Source organism: Phascolarctos cinereus, unplaced genomic scaffold (genome assembly GCF_003287225.1).
Source record: "Phascolarctos cinereus isolate Bilbo 61053 unplaced genomic scaffold, phaCin_HiC Scaffold_1;HRSCAF=81, whole genome shotgun sequence".
Lineage (NCBI taxonomy): Eukaryota > Metazoa > Chordata > Mammalia > Diprotodontia > Phascolarctidae > Phascolarctos > Phascolarctos cinereus.
The window spans coordinates 236223764-236247881 of NW_027555514.1; the positions used below are offsets into that span (position 1 = coordinate 236223764).

At 37.6% G+C, this 24118-nt stretch overlaps 1 protein-coding gene across 2 annotated transcripts in view; it reads right to left on the reverse strand.

The window, feature by feature from the left end:
• Nucleotides 1-24118, reverse strand: part of PTPRR (protein tyrosine phosphatase receptor type R) — a 347808-nt gene that overhangs the window by 53136 nt on the left and 270554 nt on the right. For both annotated transcript variants that reach the window (XM_020990258.2, XM_020990259.2), the window contains 2 exons: nt 15285-15364; nt 14738-14875 (listed from right to left, as the gene is read on the reverse strand). In XM_020990258.2, coding sequence (XP_020845917.1) covers nt 14738-14875; nt 15285-15364 — 218 coding nt within the window. The remainder of the gene's footprint in view (nt 1-14737; nt 14876-15284; nt 15365-24118) is intronic.

Below are 24118 nucleotides of genomic sequence, written 5' to 3' on the forward strand. Positions count from 1 at the left end.
CAGCTGTGTGACAATGGGCAAGTTACTTAAACCTCTGTGTCCCTCAATTTCCTCATTTGTAAAATGGGGACAATAATAACATCTACCTCCCAAGGTTGTTGAGAGGGTCAAATGAGATAACATTGGTAAAGTGCTTAGCACAGTACCTGCCATATAATAAGTATTTGATACGTGCTTGTTTCTCTCTCTGTGTGTCTCTGTGTGTCTCTGTGTATCTCTGTCTCTCTCCCTTTCCCCTCTCTTTTTTCTCTCACCTATCTATTCACTTGTATTTGAATTTTATTTAGAGGCTTTGAAAATCTGACCTTAACTGTTTAAAGCTTCTAATAGAATATTTTCTAGAAGTCCTACGAGCTTTTTTTTCTATCAGGCTTATAATCTCTGAGATTTTGCCCTTTTTGATGTAACCCCCCTTCCCTACATTCAATTGGTCCATTATATTTCTAGCATCTTTTTTCTGAGTGGGACAAATCTTCTTGATCTCTAGTTTTCCATATGACTGCTGAAGAGCCTACTGATTACAGTAAGCTCCTTAACTCATCTTTTTTAAAAGTAAATTTTTATTGACATATTTTCATTTTAAATTGCCTAAATTCCCCACTCCCTCCCTCACCTCCCCCTCTTACCAATCCCTCAAGGTTTCATACTACACATCCAGGCTACCTTCTTGGAGGAAAACTAGCAATAAGATAGATTAATATGACAAACATGGAAAATATTCAGCACACATACAAATTTATGACAATTAACACTTTTGACTATACTTATTATTTCATTGGTATGCAGACATACATGTTCTTAACCTAGTTATTATTTAATTGAATTACTGTAGAGACTCTGACTCTTTCCAACTATGCCTAAAAAAACTACAAGCAAAACAAATGACCCTATAAAATACCACTCCTCAACCTCATTGATTTAAAATACTTCAACATACATCTTCAAATATACCTATATAATTCTGCTAATCACGATTTTCATTTCTCCCTAGAAGCACAAATCTTTTGAGTGTAGGGCAGAAGGCAAAACAGGGTCTTAAAGCAAAGCTACAGACCCTGAGTCATTTTTTTCTCAGGTAACCTCCCTTACCCACTGAACACCTGTTTCTTCACATCCATTTGCAATGTAACTTATACAGACTTATTTTTAAAGAAGTGTTACTTTACTAATTATAGGCATAAACAGAGCAGAAGATGAATCATCTTAAAGTTACAAAAATTAACTGGGGGAGGGGGGGAATGGTGAAGAAAGGAAGACATATTGAAAGGTTATTATGACATCCAGAAATGTGCTGTAAGATTCATGCCATGATCTATTGCAGCAACTTCCCCAAGTGAAATCTTGGGTTCTCCATCCCTTGTCCCCCCAAAATATATCCATATAGAATGTTTTGATCTCTTTAAAATTCAATTAAATTATTTCAGGTTTATTTGAATGCTATAAAATCATTGAAAATTTTAACCTAGCTGGTTGCAGAATATTGAATTTAGCTGAACACAACATTGTAAGACACAGAAGAAGCATCTTAAAATAAAACCTCTTTATCCCTTTGGCATTTCCAGCTTGTACAACTTAAAATCTACCCAGCTTGGGAAAGGTAAATTATACTGACCCCATCTACCTGGTTTCTTTCAAATGATATAATCCATTTCACTGCAAGACCTAGAAAGCTACAGGATGTCTTAAAGTCTGTGCCCCTTGGAAGATGCCCAGGATAATGACAAAGCAAAAAAAAAATAACATATTGGGGAAATAAAAAGGCACTGAAAAGTTCAGTCATCACCTATCTTGGCACGTGAGCCCCGTTATCCATTATCAGACCTAAGCAGTATGTATCTCCCTGGGAGGCCAGATGTCATTGCTGAGATGAAAAGAACCATTTCACCAGGCAGCCAGCACCCAATGGAGCAGGCTTCCGAGACTCCTTGATAAAATGCGTCTCTCCCAAGACTCCAGTAGCCTCTCGAGAGTGTTTTTCTTGACTCCTTACCAGCAAAGCAATTGGCAACCAGAACTGGGAGGACAATGAAGTGTGACTTGTTCATGCAAACACCCTTAATTAACATTCCCATCTCCATTCTGAGATACAATAGCTTATTTTTAAACACAGGCTACATTATTTCTTTTTTTTTTCCTCTTAAGAGACTACAGAAGAGTTTGAGTGCTTCTGAATATGAGGTAACAAAGATATGAAACATCATCTGTTATTTTTGAGCAGCAGTTACATTATGGTTATTTATTGTTCTGAAAATGCTAAGAAATGGATTGAAAATGAGATAAGGGGAATTAGGACTACTCACTAATTTCAATTTAGGAATGTCAAAATAACATATCTCTTGTCATTGTAATCACTACCTCCATTCATACATTTTCCTAGAGAAGGGGTTTCTTAATCTTTTTGGTGCCCTGGACCCATTTGGCAGTCTGGGGGAACCCATGAGTCCCTTTTCTGAAAAAATGTTTTTAAATGCATAAGATTTCAAAAGAAATAAAAATTACTAAAAATTATATTAAATATAATTATCAAAATATATGCATGTTGTGTTTTTTTTTTTAATCATGGACCCTAGGTTAAGAACCCCAGAGCTAGGGAATCATAGATTCAGAGCTAGACGGGAGTTTAGATGCTAAGGTCCAACTCCATCATTTTGCAAATGAAAAAAAACTGTTTCAGAGAGAGGTGACTTAACCATTGATGTCAGTTAAGATTTAAGTCTGATTGTAAACTCAGCTTTCTGTCTCTAACATGATTCAAAAGTTCAATCTGACCAAGTTTTCTTCACCTAAGTAGGCTGTTTCCACTTATTACAACTATAGTGTAATTCAAAGTACAAGTCATTTGAAATGAAAGTTAAGTCCTGAGATATCCTGGTTCAGACAACTTTTGGGGGAAGAAGAATTAAGTAAACTAAGGATCAATAAATGGTGTGATACCTGCTTAGAAGTAGGTTATAGAAGAAGGAAAGGGTACAAATAAAAACCAGTACAGTGATCTATTTAATACTCTTCTTCTTCTTGACCCTCCCCCATTCTCTGAGACATTCAGAATTCTCTGTCTAAAGAACATAGTTTGGTCAATAGCTTATTCTCTTGAGGAGATGGAGGAAGAAGGGAAAGAAGAAAAGCATTCATTTGAGTAGTGCTTTTTAAAAAGGCATGTAAGTAGCATGTAAGGAAGGTTTTACTCTGTTAGAGAAAGAACTATAAGAAGAAAAGTTATGAAAGGCTCCATGCCAAGGAAATTGAGCAAAAAGAGAATATTGATGTCAACTGTGAGAAATTCTATAGGTGGTCTCCACGTCTTTGAACAAGTACCTCCTGACATCCCCTGCCCCCCCTTCTTAAAATTCCTAGTCTCCTTCAAAATATACATTTGGTACTAAAGTCTTTGTAAAGCTTCCACGATCTCTTCAATGCTCCCTTTCCCCCATGGCCTTAGCTCTCTTCTACAGGAAGCCTTTCCCAGTCTTTCTTAGTTTTAGTACCTTCCCTCCCATTCATTTCCTATTTATCTTTTTTTGGCAATTGGGGTTAAGTGATTTGCCCAGGGTCACACAGCTGGTATGTGTCAAGTGTTTTAGTCTGAAACTGGATTTGAACTCAGGTCCTCCTGACTTCAGGGCTCGTGCTCTATCCTCTGCACCATCTAGCTGTCCCCCTATTTATCTTGTATAGAGTTTGTTTATACATATCTATTTGCTACCTTCCCCATTAGATTGTGAACATCTTGAGGGCAGGGACTGGACTGTGTTTTGCCTTTTTTTTTTTGCATACCCAGTACTTAGCATAGTTCTTGGTACATAGCACTATTTAGTAAATGTTTCTTGATTGACTGACTTTACTTCTTGAAATTATTTTGTATACATTTATTTATCCATATATAAAATGAATCCTTACCCACTTCTAGTAAAATATAAATCCCTTGAGATCAGGGATTGCTTTATTTTTCCTCCCTAGCCTTTATGGAGCTATGTGAATAGGAAGTGTTGATAAATCTGTGTTAAATTGAATGGGCTCTCCTCCCCTCCATCCTCCCTGTCCTATTCCTCCTCTTCCTCCTTTCCTCCTCTTTCCCCTCTTCTCCGTCCTCTTCTTCTCCCTCCTCCTCATCTGCTCCCTCCTCTTCCTCCCACTCCTCTCTGTCCTCTTTCTCTTCCTTACATATCAAGGGCAATAGAAATATTTGGTGGTGTTTGAGATAAAAGATAATAGAGTAACACTTTCTAATAAACATGAAACATGTTTGAAGGTGACAAGTTTCATTATTCATTCATGGAAGAGAATGAGCATTTCTCGCTCATTAAAAAAAGGGTCTTCTTCCCATCAAGTATGGAAAGTGCATGAGAAATTAAGAAGGAAAAAAATAGTTTCACCACTGTGTTGATTTGTGTTGACACAAGACATGTCTGTTTAATTGTTTTTTGTCATAACTGAAACAGCATCTAACTCCTGAGGGTGCCAACTCTCCCAGCCTTTTGTTAACATTTCCAGAAGGGACAGTCACCTGCTTCCTCTGAAATGAATAGAATGCTGTCTAAATATGTATCTAGAAAGCTTGGCTGACTATGTTATAAAGTGATTCAGCATTATCAGCGCACCCTCCAGTTGTGTTTCCATTCGTACCTATGGTGTCCACTGCTGGGGAGAGCTGCATTTTTAGAAGAAGCCGTGTGGTTGACCTCTTGTTGAATTTTTGCATTGCTTTAGTGTATTAAATATTTATGGTTTCACCAAAATTCATTCTGTAATTATTGTCAATTGATCAACAAATTTGTTGGCATATTTATGGTACTACGTTAGTCATTGCTGGGAAAATACAAGACGTATTCCTCTCAATGAGTCAACAAACTTGTTGGAGAGACAAGGTGTATATATATAAAAAGAATTATCTAAAAATATGAGGCAGATCTTGCTAAATGCCAAATAAATACTTTAAGCACAAATACAGAAAAAGTTCAGAGGGAGGAAAGATCGCTATAATGCTGAGTAGTTATGTAGGCAGGATTCATATTTATATCAATCAATAAGCATTTATTAAGTGACTGCTATGTACCAGGCACTGTGTTAAGTGCTGGGGAAACAAAAAGAGTCAAAAAAATAGTTCCTGCCCACAGGAGCTTACAATGTAATGGGGAAGACAGTGTGCAAAGAAATATATGCAAAACCACATATCTTGAGGATAGATAGGGAATACAGTTCTTGCTTTATGGTAAGTGGACCATTCCATAGATTTCTATTAAAGCAATTTTTTATGTAAGGCAAATTTGCCCTTGGACTTGGGGAAGTCAGGAAAGGGGCCACCCACGCATTGGAGAAGGGGGCCAGTATGTGGTTTAAGGACACATGGGGGCTGGGGATGGAGAAGTGACTGCAGGAGGAGGAACACAGACTAGCTGAGGTGGAGGGGCAGCCACATGGGGGATTCACTCTCAAGTGAAGTGGGGTCTGCCTCACAAGCCAAGCCTCTGGTCCAGGGGAGTGGCAGTGGCAGTCGCTCCGCAAGTCTTGGAGAGTTTGGGTTTGAGGTTTTTTGGGTTTTTTGGTGGAGAGGAAATGAGAGGCCAGGGACCCAGCTGAGGGGCAGAAGCACACACACACACACACACACACACACACAGAGAGAGAGAGAGAGAGAGAGAGAGAGAGAAGAGAGAGAGAGAGAGAGAGAACAGTATTGTAAAGTTAACAGGTGTTCCTTTGGAATGTGAATTTCTTTCAGAATTCTTTACATAAAACTGAATTTGCATAATGCAAATTTACATAAAATGAGAAGGTAATTAGCAAAGGAAAGGCATTGGAAATTAAGAGGGATGAGGGAAGGCTTCCTATAGAAGGTGGGATTTTAGGTGGGACTTAAAGGAAGTTAGGGAGGTCAGTAGTCCAAGCAGGGGGTGAAGAGAATTCCAGGCCGGGGTGTGGGGGGAGGTGTGGGGGTGGGTAGGGATAGCCAGAGAGAATGCCCTAAACCAAGAGATGGAATGTCTGGTTTGTGGGACTGACAGAAGCCAGTATTTATCAGGGAGTAAGGCATAAGAAGATTGGAAAGACAGGAGGGGCTACTTTATGAAAGCTTTGAATCCCAAATAGCATTTTGTATTTGCTCCTGCAGGCAATAGGAAGCCACATTTATTTATCTCTACTTCTGTAGCATTTCTCCCATTCTCCAGCTCTATTCTTCCAACTATACTTGTGACTCCAGGCAAGTCAATTAATGACTGAGTTTCTCCAACTAGTAAATAACCTTGGTCATATTATTATAATATTGGAAGAGACCTTAAGAAGTCTGCATCATATTTCTCCTTCCTGTAGAGCAGGGTTTTTTTTTTAAACTGTATGTGTATATGCCTCTGTGTGTGTGTGTGTGTGTGTGTGTGTGTGTGTGTGTGTGTGTGTGTGTGTGTAGCATGGATACCTTTGACCCTCAATGAAGCCTCCGGATGGAGCAATTCTCAAAATAATGTTTGTTGAAGGCAATTGAAGGCAAGACTAAATTTCACTTACAAGTTACTGAAAATTATTTTTTTCCATCCACATTCACAGATTCATCTGTAATATATCAATGGTCCCCTTGTAGATATCAGGTTAAGAACCATTACTTACTTCTTTTAGAGATAATAATGATAAATAATGGTACCTAGATCATTATTTACCTCATTCAGAAAAGCAACCAAAGAGAGATTATACCTTTATTCTTAAAGTCCTCCTCTCATGATTCTTTGTGACATCAAGGTAACTCTGGGTTCTCAAAGACTATACCAGCAAAGCACACTAACCCATCCTGCCAAGCTAGAAAGGCATTGAGCCCGAACCTGGCAGCAGACTGAATATCTGTCTTCTGATGGCCAGCTTCAGTTCAGAGAGGCTCATTAGGAGGTTGGCCTCAGAGTAATGAATTTTTTAGTCACAGCAAAAGCATGAAGACAATCTGAGGGGTTTAATTGTGTGTTAGTGGAAGGAGTATTCACTGCAACTAAATCACAGAAAAGTATAGCTATATTATATATTCAAAATTCCATACCAGTTGTCTCCCTGCATGAAAGATTTCTTAGATATTTTGTTGATTTCTCTAGATATGTCATAGATATTCTCTAGGTAGTGAGGCCACTAGCCCTCTAAGGTCTTGCTTCTTCAGTTAGCCACTATTGACTGAGGTTTGCTTTAAAAATTCTACCTCTGTGCTTTCATTATCCACAAGTGTTTATAACAAATTCAATTTCTCCAGCTACTCACCTGCCTTCAAGTTGAATTTGGGCATAGGTAGGGTGGGCGCTTTGTCTGCCTGACTATTGAATGTGGATGTAATCAAACAGCACTTGCTATTTTTGGACTGATCTCTCTCGAGCATTGCAGGTTCTGGCCAACATCTCTTCTCTAGCAATGGAGTAGTGCAATTTTTTAAAAAAAAGACACAACTTGAAATGCCAACATTTGGCACATTTGGCTTCTTTCCAATGGAATTCCCTTCTTTACAAAATCTGCCTGGTTGAAGTAATTCAAAATTTTAAATCTCTAAAATCCTTATTTCAAAGACAAAAAGAGTCTTTGTTCCATCCATTTTTCTCCTTTTACGTATTTCAATTATTCCTACTTTGCACATAAGTAGGTGGTTAAGAAAGGCTTGGAAATAAGGTGAGAAAATATGGTATATTTCTTGTCAAAAATTTCTTACTAAGATGCCAAGATAATTCATGAGAACACCAAGCCTGAGAATTCCTAAGGATGCCTCCTCCTCTTCCCTCTAAATTGGGAGGAAATGACGACAGTCTGTCCAAAAACAATGACTGTAAATACTAATTGAAAGTCAGCGCAACTTTGGTAAACATGCGGTTTCCTTATAGTCTGAAAGCCACTAGACATTTCTTTCAAGCTATTCTTCTCTCTGTTTTGTTTGAATATCTGACATTTCAGTATTTCCTCTATAATATCATCTACACATTTCTGGACAGTCTAGACATACTATGAAATTTCGTTAGATGTCAACAAGGAAACCTTCCCCAATATTTACTTTGACAATCAGCACTAAAGGTGGTATTGATTCTTTGAAAGTATATACAGCACGATATATTGGAAGGACAGAAATTGTAATATTTTTGACATATTAATTCAATGTATATATGTTATAATCTGGGCATCTTGAAAGGCAGGAGGCTAAAAATGGAAGGACTCTTTGTCATGTCTGGCTTAAAAAATTCAAAAGGAAGCAGGCAGAAAAAAGCTTCACCAATCCTAAAATAGATGACATTTGTAACTCATTTAAATCTTGCAAAGTATTTTGCATACATTATCTCATCTAATCCTCACAACTACACTGAGACAGATACCACAGATAATAGTATCCCCATTTTGTTGATGTGAAGGCTTAGGCTCAGAAAATTTAAGTGACTTGTTCACAGTCACACAGCTGGGGTCAGAGGTAGGTCTTCCTGACTCCCTCTTTCTGCTATATCATACTATCTCTGGGATATAGATATGCTTAAAAATCTCTACTTGGCTTTAATACTAAGAATGTATAATCTTATAAGATTAGTGGCAGGATGGGTAGATTTATAGATCAAAGAATTAAGAAATTGTTGTCCTACTCAGAACACAGATAAAGCAAGGGATCACAGTAGAATTTACCTTTTGCAAAGATGTAGTCATGGATAAAGTTGTGACTTCATATATTTTCTAAACACATGCTCACAGTATGTGGTGGTAAGGCCAGAATGACAGATAAGATTGGTCATGGCAGTGGTAGAAGACAACCACCATGTAAACCATCAAGGCTAAACCAAAAAGGCCAAGATAGATATTGAAAAAGAATGGTGAAGAGGATAGAGTTCTAGTTTTGGAGTATAGAAGATCTAGATTAGAATCCCAGCTGTGACATGTATCACTTGTGAATCTTTCTCTAATTCCTTGACCTCTTTGAGTCCTAATTTCCTCATATGTAAAAGGGGGGTGAAATTATTCATTCTACCCATCTTGCAAGGTTGTGACAAAGAAACCACTTTATAAATCTTGAAGGTTTCTTTTAATAAATATGAATTATTCTTAGATAAATTTAAGCTATTATTATATGATCTGTGATTTTTGTCTCCTTAAGGAACTCTTATTGCGAGAGCTTCCTCCACTAACTCATACTGCAGCTTAGTATTATTATTATTATTGCTGCTTTTGAGTCTTGTAAGTTGTGTCTGACTCTGAGACCCCATTTTCTTAGCAAAGATCCTGGAGTAGTTTGCCATTTCCTTCTCCAGCTCATTTTACAGGTGAGGAAAAGCAAAGTGGGCAAAGTGACTAGCCCAGGGTCACACAGCTGGCAAATGTCTGAGGCTGGATTTGAACTCATAAAGAAAGAGAGGTGAATGCAGTTGATTCAGAATATGAGAAGAAAATAATGAATGATGCCTGGAGACTGTTTCAGTTGGAGAAAGCTACTGGAAACCCCAACCATCCCTTTAGTAAATTTGGAACAGGTAACAAATATACCTTGGAAACAAGACCAACCCAAGAAGGTATTGATGTAAGACAAGAATTACTGAAATTCCATTCTACTTATTACTCATCCAACTTAATGGCTATCTGTGTGCTGGGACGAGAGTCGCTAGATGAACTGACTGATTTCAAGCCCAGTGCTCAATCTGCTGCACCACCTAGCTATTATGATGATGATGATGATGATGATGATGATTACTGACTCTTGTATATACTTCCTTGTAGATAACTACAATTATAATTTATGTACTATTTACATACCCTATTTGATAGAAACTGACTGACTGACACATCTTACTTCTCTGATAAAACTCTATTATGAGAGATCCAATGACTCTTATGTCACAAGGCTGACCAATTGAATGGAAGGCAATTCATGATAGGCTTCCACAGTGATGGGAAGGTATCCTAAAATCCTTATGCAATATTGTGTCCCATAAACATTCTGTTGGACTTTATTTATTGATAAATATGCTGCATGACCAAATAACAATGGTGTCAGGGAAAACTAATTTTCTGCCCTTGAACGTCTACATTATTAATGTAAATAGATTATAAAGTAGTGATTTGGGCGTGTTTTTCCCCATTAAACTTTTGAGATGAAAAAAAAAAGACCATGTAGAATACCAAAGTATGTGTGCACACAATCTCACAGCAAAGGTTTATTAAAAAAAAAAAGTTGGAAGAACTATGAAAATGGTATCATGAATTTTATAAGGTGTCTTTCAATCTTTATAATTCTACAGTTTTGTAAAGCATAATCTCCCTTCACATAAAATTTTTTTTGAAGCTCCCCATGGTATGCTTTGTAGAGCTTGGCAGTGGCTGATAAGTGGGAGGAAAAGGGCTGAACTGGGTAGGGGAAGGTGGATTGACAGCGAACAGGGAGAAATGATGAATAAAGAAGACAAATACCAGGGTGGAGTAGGAATAAAAGACAAATGGAAAAGGCTGAGGCAGAAGGGAAAATTGAAAAACAATCTATTAAGGTGGAGGCAGGCCTAGAGGTAATGGATGACACTGTAAACCAAAAGAGAGAAATAAGGAGATGAAAACAAACAAAGCCTATGGTCAGAGGTAGAGGGGGTGGTGGAGAGAGCGAACAAAGGAGAGAAACAGTGGATGTGGGCTGAAAGAGAAAAAGGAGAGGGGAGAAAAGAGAGAAAAAAGAGAAAGGAGAAAGGGGGGGAAATGTTGTTGTTGTGTTTGTCCTTCATTCTCAATGATGATCATGACACCAGGGAGATGATAGCATGACTTGCAATTGACTTTGACTTGAGTGAGGGAGGGCTGTGCAGGGTCACCAGCCTCACTTTCTCCTCCAGAGCCATTTGGGTCCAGTGGCCAGATATCGATCAGGATGACTGGAGATGGCCCAGGATGCAGTGGGAGATTCTGGCCCTTTTAAGCGAAGGTCTTTTCAGGTTCTCACTTTGAGTGAGGTAATGCCTATTCAGTGAACAGGCCTCTTTAAGAAGTGAGTCAAGGGATGGCCTCTTTAATTAAAAAAAAAAATCAAACTGTGAGGGGAAGACTTTCAGGGTTGCTGGCCAAAAGAGAGTTACTATTTACATTAGCTCTGAGCTAGGAGAGACCAAAACATAACCGTTAAGTGGTGCTTGGGTAGGGACCTACTGTAGTCCAATCTATGAGCTCCACAGTGAATTGGGTTTAAGGCTTGTTCTTTAAGAAATCTAGCCAGTAAACAAATCCCAGAGAGGAAGTGGGAGAGGGAGAGGGAAAAGAAGAAAGGGGAAGGAGAGGAGAGGGAAAGAGAAGCACCAAGGCAGACAGAGAAGAGGAAAGAGTGTTATTTTGGACTGAGCTTTTAGTCAGGCTTGTATTAAAATATTTAAAAGAGAAAGAAAGGCTGAACGGTAAATGACAGATCACATAATGAAACAAATGTCCTGACTTGTAAAAGGTTCTTTTCTTATGCCATAGAACAACAGAAAGTCAATTATTAGTACTATGTGGTAAGAAGTCACACCTTAGAATTTCATTTTGGAGAGGCCTAGTGAAATAATGGGGAAAAAAAAAACATTCACATCCCGCCTGTGTCACTTATCTGTGTGACTGTGGGCTGATCATATCATCTCTCAAACCTTCATTGCCTTCATCTGCAAATGAGAATGTTAGTTTTTGTATGACCTATCTCATTGGGCTCTTGAAAGGAGCAAATAAGATAATGTATTCAATAATAACCACTATAAATCTTCAAGGCTATAGGAATTTCAGGCATTTTGATGGTTTCAGAATTCTTGTCATTACATTTAGGTGTTTCAGTCAAGCCCCATTGTCCATGGATGTGCTTAGTACTACTGCATTCACACACACACACACACACACACACACACACACACACACACACACACGTGTTCACTTGACCTTGCCATCCCTTTATCTTAGGCCTTTCTTTCCTTAAATTGCTAAAATCCTAGAAAGAACCATCTACACTTGTTGCCTTCCCTTTTTCACCACTCCCATTCATATCTCAGCTCCTTGTAGTACAGTTTCAGACTTCATCACTTGACTGAAATTTTGTTCTCCAAGATTCCTGATGAACTCTTAACTGCTAACTCTGATGGCCTTTTCCTAGTCTTCATCCTTCTTCACTTCTCTGCTGTTTTTGATTCTATTCTTTTCCCAGGGGTTCAAGTGTCTTCTCTATGGAGACGATGCCTATCTATATCTATATCTACACACATACCTATACATATATTATATACTAGTGTTTATATATATATATATAGCATACATATACATGCTATCTCTCTAGATATATAACTATGTACATACATAATTATAACTGTATAACTATAACTATACATATTATGTGTATTATTTCTCACATTTAGTAGGCAGTTAGAATATAATGTCTTAACATTTATAAAAAGGCTGTAGATGAAAGCTCAATGGTCTCACACTCTTGTCAATAGTGTGAAATTGAAATATTCATATAAATTTCAGCACATTTGGTACCACTAATATTCAACTCAGTGAAATCCAACCTTTATTGGTTTAGTATAAATCTCTGTGCAAAATGCTATGAGAGATGCAGAGCTAAATAAAACATGGTCCATGGAAGAGGGAAGAAGTCATGGGATCAAAGACACAGATAGAGAGGGAAGCCTTGGGATGATGGGATACTTGTTTCTTTGAGCCAGCAGAAAAAGAAGAGTGGATGGGTGAAGACACAGAGATATTTGGGGATATGGAGGACAGGAGGTGAAGGAATTTATTTTTCGGTGGCTTTGAGAGTGTCAGGAAAAAAGGCAATGAGGTCATCTGTTGAGATTGTAAATAGGGAGTTGAGTTGGATAAAACGACTATTGAGAAGCAATGAAAGCTCAGCTAAGCTTAGGCAGCATGAAATTTATGGTGGATGAAATTAGCCCACTTTTATGATTAGCTTCAACAAAGCTCAGAAGCCCCAAAGTAGAGAAATTGATTAGTGGGGGGTTATAGAGGCTTGAGAATTGCTCCAGCGAGCAATTAAGGGAGGGAAGCATTTTAGGATGCTAACTAGCAAACAGATGAATCAGCTGAGCCTAGGATCTAGGTAACTGAAGTCAGAGGTGGATTTGAATCATAGGCAAGCGTCAAAAGCCCAGAGATCCCAGTGAGGACAAAAAGTAAGTACTGGGTGTGTAGGGAATGAGAGAGTGGAAGCACAGGAGGCTGTGGGCAGAAAGTAGAATTTTAGACTTCAGGGTATTTGAGGTGGCACGTTTTTCAACAAGGAGGAGGAGAAACCTTGTACCTGGTTGAAATGGAACGGAGATAGAATTTACTCTGGTTTTGGTAGTTGAGAAATAATAAGGTCAGAGTGTTGGAAGGGTGATGAACTTATATATTGATCTCAATGTATCCTGAGGGATGTATGAAATCTAGGCTAACACTTTAAGAAATTTCATAATTTTATTTTTTGGAGAGCAGATAGAGTGTTGGATGTAGAGTTAGGAAGAGCTGAGTTCAAATCCTGCCTCAGACATTTATTAGCTGTGTGACCGTGGGCAAGACACTTAATATCTGTGCCTCAATTTCTTCATGTGTAAAATGAGAAAACTAGATGTCATAGTGGATGGAACTCAGAGCCTGGAGTCAGGAAGACCATCTTCCTGAGTTCAAATCTGGCCTCAGACACTTACTAGCTTTGTGACCCATGGCCAGTCACTTCACCCTATTTGCTACACTTTCCTTATCTGTAAAAAGAGATAGAAAAGGAAATGGCGAAACACTACAGGATCTTTGCCAAGAAAACCCCAAACGGGGTCAGGAAGAGTCAGACACAACTGAAAAATGACTGAACAATAAAATGGGGATTGAACTGGATGACCTTGAAGATCCCTTCCCAGTTCTAATTCTATGATCTGATGAAAATGATGATGATGATGATGATGATGATAGCATTTACATAATGTTTTTAAGGTTTGCAGAGTGCCTTAGAAACATTTTCTCATTTGATCATCTCAATAACCCTAGCAGGTAGATACTATGATTGTTCTCATTTTATAGATGAGGAAACTGAGGCTGAGAGAGGTTAAGTGACTTGCTCAGGGTCACACAGCTAGGAATCCATACATTGAAGCAGAACTTGAACTCAGGGTATCCTGATTCCAACTCCAACACTCTATCTACTTTACCTTCTAGTTGTCTGTGACCCTATTCTTCACTAGAGATGTCCCTAAAATGGACAGGGAACTTGGATTCCTTTCCCCCCCCCTCTTTTTGAACTATATGTAAGATCTTGGGGCAAGTAATTAATTATCTATAGGTCTTGATTGTCCCATCTCTAAAATAGGTGTGATAAATGGCATAGTGAGTAGAATGCTGGCTGAATATGAGGATTGGGAAGACCAGAATTCAAATAACACTCCAGATATGAGCCATGTGAACGTGGGCAAAGCTAAAGCTAGACCTAGAGTCTCAGCCTTTTCATTTGAGGGGGTTAGACAGGATGGCTTTGAAGATCTTTTTGAAATCTAAATCTATATGATCCTTTAATGATGTCAGTATGATAGAGGTGTTTTTTGGATATGCCAAGTATTTGACCTCTTTGGAAGAAAGACACCACGCTAATTCAGAGAAGATTATATTAGTAGTAGGCTATCTTAAAGCACAAAAATGTCCTAATCCTTAAATACTTGGGAGTTTCCATCTTTAAAATGTTGTCGAGAACATGCCGTTTTTATTAATGGAAGATCTTTCCTTCAGTATAGGTTCACACATAATATTGGCAAGCATGTAAAAATCATACCTCATTTTTTTCTTTTAGCTTTGTGATCATAACAATGACGGGACTGTCCTCTTGCCAGACCATATGCCAGAAATCATTCACAGTGTTAATTATGGGCCCCTGTGTGGCGATGAAAGCTTTCTCCTCGCCACTGTAACCCTGGTTTAAATGCACAGACAAAAATATTGGCTTTAAATTCATGCCTTGCTCTAGAAATTCAGGTGAAAGATCTATAGAACAAAATCGCTGTGTGAGTCCAAAAGCAACACAGACTAGAATGTTGCTGAATATCACCTCAGATTCTATGTGGTGGTTTTTCTAGCAAGCCAAGCATAGCATTATGGTACCCACTTGGACAAGCCATGAGAACAAGAGGCTGCCAGGACCATGTAGGGAAGATATAATAAACATGCTACTGAAAAGGTTAACAGTTGAAAAAAAACATGCAAAATATTTAATAATGAAATCAAATGAATCTTAAGCTACTTCAACAGGAGAGGGGTGGCAGGATGGGTAAGGAATGAGACTATTATAATCATCAGGAAGAAATACATCATTATTTACTCACCCTAATGTAGTTAGCATTAATGTAGGTACTCAAAGAATCAGCTGGATTTTTTGGCTTTAAACGCACTCTGCTGAGAGGATCTAGTAATCAAAAGAAAACAAGAAAATTAAGTAGATTACCCTGGAAAAGTTTCCTCATGAGCTCAAGTATCAGAGGGTAGAATAATACAGTAGATAGCACAGAATCATGAAACCTTAAGAGTTGGAAGGACTTCTGAGGACTTTTAGGTGTACTTCTTACCTCACATAGGAATCCTCATCCCTTTAAAATATCTCTGACAATTAAATATCTAGCCATCTTCTACTTGAATGCCTTAGGCAATGGAGAACTCACTACCCTGGAAGGATATTGTTAGGCAGAATTACTAGAATGTCCTTCCTTATGTAGAGCTCAAATCTCTTGGTGTTTTTGTCTTTTGGAGTGACTCCAAATGTATTTAATCCCTCTTCCACATGATCACCCTTGAGATATTTGAAAGTAGCTGTCAGATAATTTAGTGCTTCTGGCAGGTTCCATTTTATTGCTAGCTATTGATATGGAAAAACTGCATAGGATTTTAATAGTCTTTTTGTCATTATCCACTGACCACATACAAATATCTCCTGACCAGTCAATTTAAGTCATTTCTATTCAACTCAACAAACATTTACGCAAGCCATTTCCTGGAATGGCCCTGCTCAGGAAGCCACCTGGATTTCATGCTCTTGTCCTCCATTCCCTTAGATGTACAATGGGGCAATTGGACCTTCTCTCCTTTTCATCCCTTCTATGGTCTCCATTAATTATCCAAAAATGGTTCACACCATTTACAATACAAGTCTTTCATAATCCTATGCTAACTGACATTAAAGTAGGAGGTACTTGGGAAAGAAAGGATGTGTCAAAGAATTATAGTCTAGCCATACTAGTCTACTTTTCCCCATACACAATACCCCATATCTTTTCCTCTTGCCATTCCAATCACAGTCCTTGATGTCTAAAAGGCTCTTTCTCTTCACCTTAGCTTCTTAGAATCAGTGACTTCCTTCAAGACTCAGTACAAGTGCTATATTCTGCAGGAGGCCTTATACAGTCTAGTATCCTCTATTTGCATATCTAAAGGCAATGGAGAATTCACTACCTCAGAAGGAAGGTTTGGGGGCCAGGGCCTTTCCCTCTAAAGCAGAGATTCTTAACCTGGGGTCCATAAACTATTTTTTAATATGTTAATAACTGTATTTCAATATTTTTTTTGTAATCCCATGTAACTTATTTTAACATTTAAAATGTTCTTCTGAGAAGGGGTTGATAGCCTACCCTAGACTGCCAAAGGAGTTTATGATGCAAAAAGTTTCCATATCCCAGCTCCAACATTACCTTGTATCTATGTTGTACATATCATGTTTATACATACATATATAGATCATGTAATATTAGAAAGAATAAAATATTTATATAAATAAAATTAATTATATTAATGTCATATTATGTTTTATATATAGCATTACATATCATATAACATATTTATATATGTACCTATTAACCCCTCCATTAGAATATAAGTTTCTTGGGGGCAGGGACATTTTTAATTTTTCTTTGTATCCTCAGTGCTTAATACCGTGCCTGGCAAATGCCTGTTGATTAATTTTGGCCATGGCCAAAATTCTGCTCTTTGAAGAATTTTGCCTCATTCAGAATGTAATAAATTTTGGGGACAATATGCTACATGATGCCAAGTCTAGGAATATAATTGACCAGTCATAAGTGTGGGCAAAGATAAGGTTTCAGAATAGTCCAAATGAATTATGAAATTAGCACATTGTGATGCCAAACCAGAAGGTGGTGTGGACACTATACCATATTCTATTAGTATGAAATACTTTGCCTCATATCTTTGGGATGAAGGTATGTAAGACAACCGCCTGGTTTTCAAGTGACAATATCAATATATTTTGCTTCAAAGGGCTAAGATCTATTTGCAGCTCTATGCTGGGAAATAAGATAGATTTTTTTCTTACTAACTTTGACTAAAAAGAGCATCTCTTAGTCATATCACAGGGCAGTAATAGAAAACCAGGGGATAGTGATCTGTGCCAAAAATCAGGAAGAATATTTCCTGGTTTCACCCACTTCTACATATTCTTTGACTGAAAATACTTCCCATACAGCTCCTTACAGGCCATATAAATAAGCCACTCAAAGAATCATGGAACTGGAAGGATAATTAGTGATCAGTAAAGTGTGAGGAAAGATAAGTTTTCAGAATAACCTAGAGGAAATCTTACTTGGCACACTGCTGCCAAAACAGAAGATGGTATAGAGATAATCATTATCCAGTCCAAGGGTTCATGATCTTTTTTTATTATCATCCACCCCTTTGGCAGTTTGGTAAAACTTATAGACTTCCCCTCTCCAAATCATGTTTCAAGTGCATAAAATAAAATATATAGATTATAAAGGCAACTACTTTGAAATAAAGATTTATTTTCCCAACCAAGGTATGTAGACTGATATCTAGGGGTTTGTGAATTTGGATGGGGAAAAATTATATCTTAATTTTAATATAATTTGGAGGATCCATGGATCCTAGTTTAAGAACTCTCATCCAATCCAATTCTCTCAATTCACAGAAGAGGAAAACAAGATCTAGAAGGATGAGGCTGCTTGCCCTAAGGATATGCATTTACCAAATGATGGAGGTCAGAGTTGAGTCAAGCAAGTCTGTAACTATTATCTCCTTCCTGGGCATTATCTTCAGCAACTTGGCAAACATGAATCCTCTCAGGTCTGAGAATAATCCAGTAGGCAATGCTATTGATTCTGCCATGGATAGGCTAGTCTAGGTGTCCCTATACTACTTAATATATATATTGTCATACTGCTCTGGCTAGCTATAAAGGCAAATAGATATTCCACCCTGAAAATGCCAAGTACCAATTGGAAAGAAACATCTTTCTTACTCATGCACAACAGACTATTCACTGACAAAACATGATTTAGCCAAAGTCTAAAGAGCAATGTATTTGACATTCTAGGGTCACTTTTCAGGCACAGGAAATCAGATAACAAAACCTTCAAGGCACAAATTGTTAGATAAAATAAATCAGTGGTTTCTATCCTTCAGATGTCTTATCACAGGGTAGAGGTCATAGATTCTTGAGGGCTAAGGCTGTGGTTCCAATAGGCTACCAGTTCCTACCAAATTAGAAAGTAGAATGGAAGTTACTTGAGGTCAGGGAATGCCTTGGTGTCACTAGTACAGTATGTTATACATAGTTGGCACTTACTAAATGTTTGTAGGATGGAATTGGGTCTTTGCATAAGCAGTCCCATCTGTCTGAAATATACTCCTTCCTCACTTCCACCTTGCAGAAGTCCTCACTTCCTTCGAATTACAGCTCAGAGACTACATCCTAAAACATTGTACACAGCAACAGCAGCACTATGCGATGACCAATTTTGATAGACTTAGATCTTTTCAGCAATGCAAGGATTTAAGACAATTCCAAAAGACTCATGTAGATCGAAGAATACTATTTTCTCTTTTGTTGTTGTTTTTTTTCTCATGGTTTTGCCCTTTGGTTCCAATTTTTCTTTACAACATGACTAATGTAGAAATATGTTTAATGTGATTGTGAAAGTATGGCCTATATCACATTGCATGCCATCTTGTGGAGGGGGGAAGAGAGGGAGAGGGAGAAAATTAGAGTTCAAAATTTTATAAGAGTGAACTTTGAAAACAATAAATAGATAGATAGATAAACAAATGAACAAATGGATAGTTAGATAGATGATAGATAGATAAATAAGACTACCTTCTAGATGGTTTTCCTAATCACCTATTATTATCTTTCCTTCTTGAAATTACTTTGCATTACTCTATGTGTGTAAATATGCATGTATGTGCGTATGTGTGTGTGTTTGGAGGATGTTTAGAGTTATGACTCCATTGTAATAGGATACTCCAAGTGAGGAAGCTCTTTCTCTAAATGAAGATCTTTAGTTATTTTGCAATGAATAGTCTTTGAGTAAAACCTGAGAAATGACAGGATAAGTAAGGTGTCGAGGGTCACACTAGTTAGTTGTCTATGTGTCAAGAGGGAGAAATTAAATCCAGGTCTTCCAGACTCCAAGACCAGGTGATTCTGCATGGTGCCATACTGCCTCAACTTCATATGTACTATGTAATTAATAATTTGTTTGCATGTAGTATATATAAAAGCTCCTTGAAGGCTATTTGTCTCTGTACCTCCAAGTGCCTGCTATAAATGGCTTGCACATAGTAGGTGCTTATTGAAAGTGTAAATATGTGTAATTGAACTCAATTGAGAAAGTTTCAAGTCTGGAGACGGATTGTGGGTCTCTTGTCTGTAGACAAGCCTAGCTAAGTTCAGAGAGGTTCACCCTTAGTTTGGTTATGAGAAGGTGAAATCTGGGGCCATAACAATTTATGAAGACTCTCTAGTCTGCTAAATTATAGAGGGTCTCATATTTGAATTAATGGGGGGGGAGTGCTATGAGTGAATCACAAACCACTGATGTATTTAAATATTTGTGGGAAAAACTATACATAATATCAAGTGCAAGATGTCCTTTACACAAAATTTAGAATATAATTCAGGATTCTCTCTCAGCATGGCAATTACAAGCAAGAATGACGTGGAGAGTCTCTGGTCAGAGAAATAAAATTCTGTCCTTACCCTCCTAGACTTCTCCAGTAAGGAAAATTTGCTTTTCTTAGCAATATGAGGACAGGAAACCTCTCATTCCTTTTCAGCACACACTGATTATTAGAAGTTTCCACAAACACCCTAAACCACTCAGCCTTGAAAAAAAACACCCACTTCCTTTAGTTTTTACAATGGCTGTGATGAACCTGATGTAGTGTGACCTCTACCCTATAAAATAGCTTAGACAGGCTCCCTGCTTAGCAGCTAAGTTAAGTTTATGTATGGAAATTAATAATTTACAGCATTTCCCAAGATTTACTGGTTCTCAAATACTTTCTTTTTAATCAAGAACATAACAGAATGCTAGTAAAAGAGAAACCATACGTTCCCCACCAAACCATATTTAATTTAAAGTATATTAGTTCAGGCTAATAAAATAGCTGGGCTTAAGTCAGAGGTTCTTAGCTATTTTGGTATCCCAGACCCCCTTGGCTGTCTGGTAAAGTCTATGGATCCTTTCTCAGAGCAATGTTTTTTAAATGCATAAATAAAATGGATAAGAATACAAAGCAAACAAACCGTATTGGAATGCAATTTTATATATATATTTGCATGTGTGTATACATACATATGTATATACACACACACACACATATATATATATACATACATATATATACATATACACAGATATATATTTAAATTATAGACTCTAGGTTAAAAACTCTCTGACTTAGATAAATGAGTGACTGGATTATACTATCATTACCACTATTAGCATATTTTATATGTTATAAATACTATATAGGAGTACCATAGTGCACAGAGTACCTTGTCAAGAAGTCAGGAAGAACTGGATACCAATTCTGCATCTAATACATTCTAGCTGTATGACCTTAGGCAAGTCATTTAATCTCTATATACTAGAGGTCAACTAGGAGGCATTGTAGATAGAGGGTTGGGCCTGGAGTCAGGAAGACCTGAGTTCAAATCCAGTCTAAACCACTTACTAGCTGTGTGACCCTATGCAAGGCCCTTAACCATTGTCTGCCACAGTTTCCTCATCTATAAAATGCGAATCGTAATAGCACCTACCTCCCAGTGTTGTTGCGAAGGTTAAGTGAAACGATAATTATAAAGTACTTAGCATAGGGCCTGGTGTGTAGCAAGTAAGCACTGTATAAATGCTAGTTTTTATTAGTATTATTATTATTATGTCTTATATCCCAATGATGCAAATTATAGCTCACTAGTAAACCATCATAGATGTATTGATAGAGTTCTTAAACAGGTAATTCCCCATAATGAACATAAATCACAGCTTCTTTGCCATATTATCATATGTGATAATCATGGTATAATATGATTACCCTAACAAGTCTAACATCCAATAATATTTCAATTTCTTTGTAAGGTACTACCCCCGGGGTGCTGGAACCAGTTGTAAAATTTCCAGAGTAAGCATTTACACTCTGGAAATCAGCAAATACTACAAATTAGGGCTGGATTTATTGGTTTTTTTTTTAATGTTTAGACTTGAGAAAGTGATGGATAAAATTGGCAATAGTGCAGATCAAATTTAAAAGTGTGCCATGAAAACATTTTTTTTTCCTGGAGATTTAGGTGTTAAATATTGACCAGCATACTCTTGTACTGTCCCTTTCAACAACCAAACTGTTCACTTATGAAAGGGGCACTTGAATATATTGTTTGGAATAAACACCTACTGGTTATATAACAAATACCTATGACCTCTTTGAATTGATTTGAATATATGCTATATAGCTCAAGTTCTCTTAAAATAAAAGGAGTAGCTGCAATGAAACATATGGCAAACACTATAAAGGATATAGAACATGAGGAATGTCTACCACCTGCTCACTGAAATGCACAGATACTCTCCATGAAGCATGGTGCAAAGAAAGATTTTGTTAGGTGGCATTAAATTCAATCAGATATTATGTGGCCATAATATCACTTGAGATCATTTTCCTTTCATCCCCAATTAGTCTCATGCTTTCAAAGGAAAAGAAAGAAGTGATGACTTATATGGATTGATGGAGTTTGTTTTCAAAGGAGATAAAAGAGCATTAAAGAATGAATAGCAATGATGTGGAGAAAAGCATAAAAGGCATCCTTATCAAATCTGCAGATGACAAAAAGCTAGGAGGGGAAAGCTAACACATTGGATGTTAGAGTCCATATGCAAAAAGATGAAAAGAGCTTGACAGATTAGAAACATGGGCAGAGTCCAAAGGCGTGCTGATAAATGTTTAACAACTGGCTCGCTAAAAAATTGTGCACAAGACACACTTTAAAATGCAATCTGTATTAACATTTTCCCTTCACTTTATTAAGGCTAGACAATCAATGAAACAATGAATCCAGTTCTGATTTTGGAGTCTGCCAATTTCAAGGTGTTGATGCCCACCTTAAAAGTTGAACAACTTTTTTTTCTCATGAGCCACTATGAGCTGGTTCCAGCACACCATTGTCTGAATCTAGTAAGATGAAATTTAACAGCTATAACCTATGGTCTTAATCTTGGTTTCAAGAAACCAGTCTTGGAAGTACAAAATGGGAAAGGCATAGTTAGATAGCAGTTTATCTGAAAAATATCTTAGACAACTTAATGGGCTCAATATTAGTCAAAAAGATGATATAAACAGCCAAAAAAAAAAAAGAGCTAATTCAATCTCGGTAATGAATTAAGAGAGATATTGTTTGCAGGGGTAAGGAGGTGACAATCCCTCTGCACTCTGCTCTGATTAGACTACATCTCAAGTATTGTTTTCAAGTTCTGTGCATCACAGAAATGACATTGATAAGTGGAAGGCATGCAGAGGACAATCAGAATGGTGAAGGTTCTAAAGTCCATTCCTTATGAGGATTGGATAAAGAACTGGGGATATTTTGCTCAGGGGAAATATGATAACTATCTTCAAGAACTTGAAAGGCATTTAAAGGTGAAGTTGGTGGTACAAAAGTTATGTAGAAAGTACTTTAAGTATAAACCCACCATCCTCAGGTAGTATAGGAGAAAATGTGACACCCCTACACCCACCATTCCCAGGTAGTACAGGGAAGAATGTGACCCCCTATACCCACTATCCCCAGGTGGTACAGGGGAGAATGTGACCCCCATTGAGAGATACATGTTTGTATTTCTGTTCTTACTATATCTTCCCAGTAAATATGCCTTTGTAAAAGTTAACTGATATTAATTGGTTACATGGAACCAAGGTATTAAACATTGTTGACTAAAAGGTAAGATGAACACACTAAAAGAGGGGTTGAAGCAGAAAGTATTAAGGAAAGATGCCCCCAAACTCCTACAAGGGTATGCTAGAAGCCTGAGGGGGAGATGCATTCTGCCTCAAAGTAGGTCTCAAGTTTTGCCACTTATAGAAAATACTGTCTAATAATTAGAGCTACTCCAAGTGAAATAGGGTATTTTGGGAGGTAGTAGATTTCCCTTCTCTAGGTTTTCAAGGAAAGGTTGAATGAATATTTCTTGGATTTTGTAACAGGACCAATATCTGTCAATGATCCCCCCTCCCTTAATGGGTTAGGGCAGAGTTGTCCTGGTAACTGTTTAATAACTGGCTCTCTGTGGGGAAAATATACACAGGACACACTTTTAAATTTAATCTTCATTTTAAACATTTTTTCCCTCACTTTCTTAAGTCTAAACAATCAGTAATGTAATAAATCAAGCTGTGATTTTAGCAGTTTGCCAATTTCCAAGGAATAAATGCTCACATTGAAAATTTAACAGATGGCTCCACGACAAACTTGGGATTAGACCCTTGGAGTAATAAAGCCAGGGGCTTGATTGGCCTGGGTATGATGCAAGATGTAAGCTGTGCCTCCCTTGATGCAGCTTCCTGGAGGACTCACCTAGCTTGTGGGTCACCTAAGGATATGAAAGGTCGCATCCACTGGGGTTGATGACTCTGAGATTTGAATACCAGAAGACAGTTGTCACACTGTGCCTCTTGCCTGTTTCCATATGGAGAGGAAAAAATTTATGTCTATAGAAGGCAAGTGCTACTTTATATCCTTGTTGTATATCCTTGCTACCTTGGGGCTAAGCAAACCTCTCTTACTGTTCAATGACTTTTGAGTGCTTCATTTCACCCAATGTTGAACCTTAACTAGCAGGATACCCTGAATTAGGCTTAC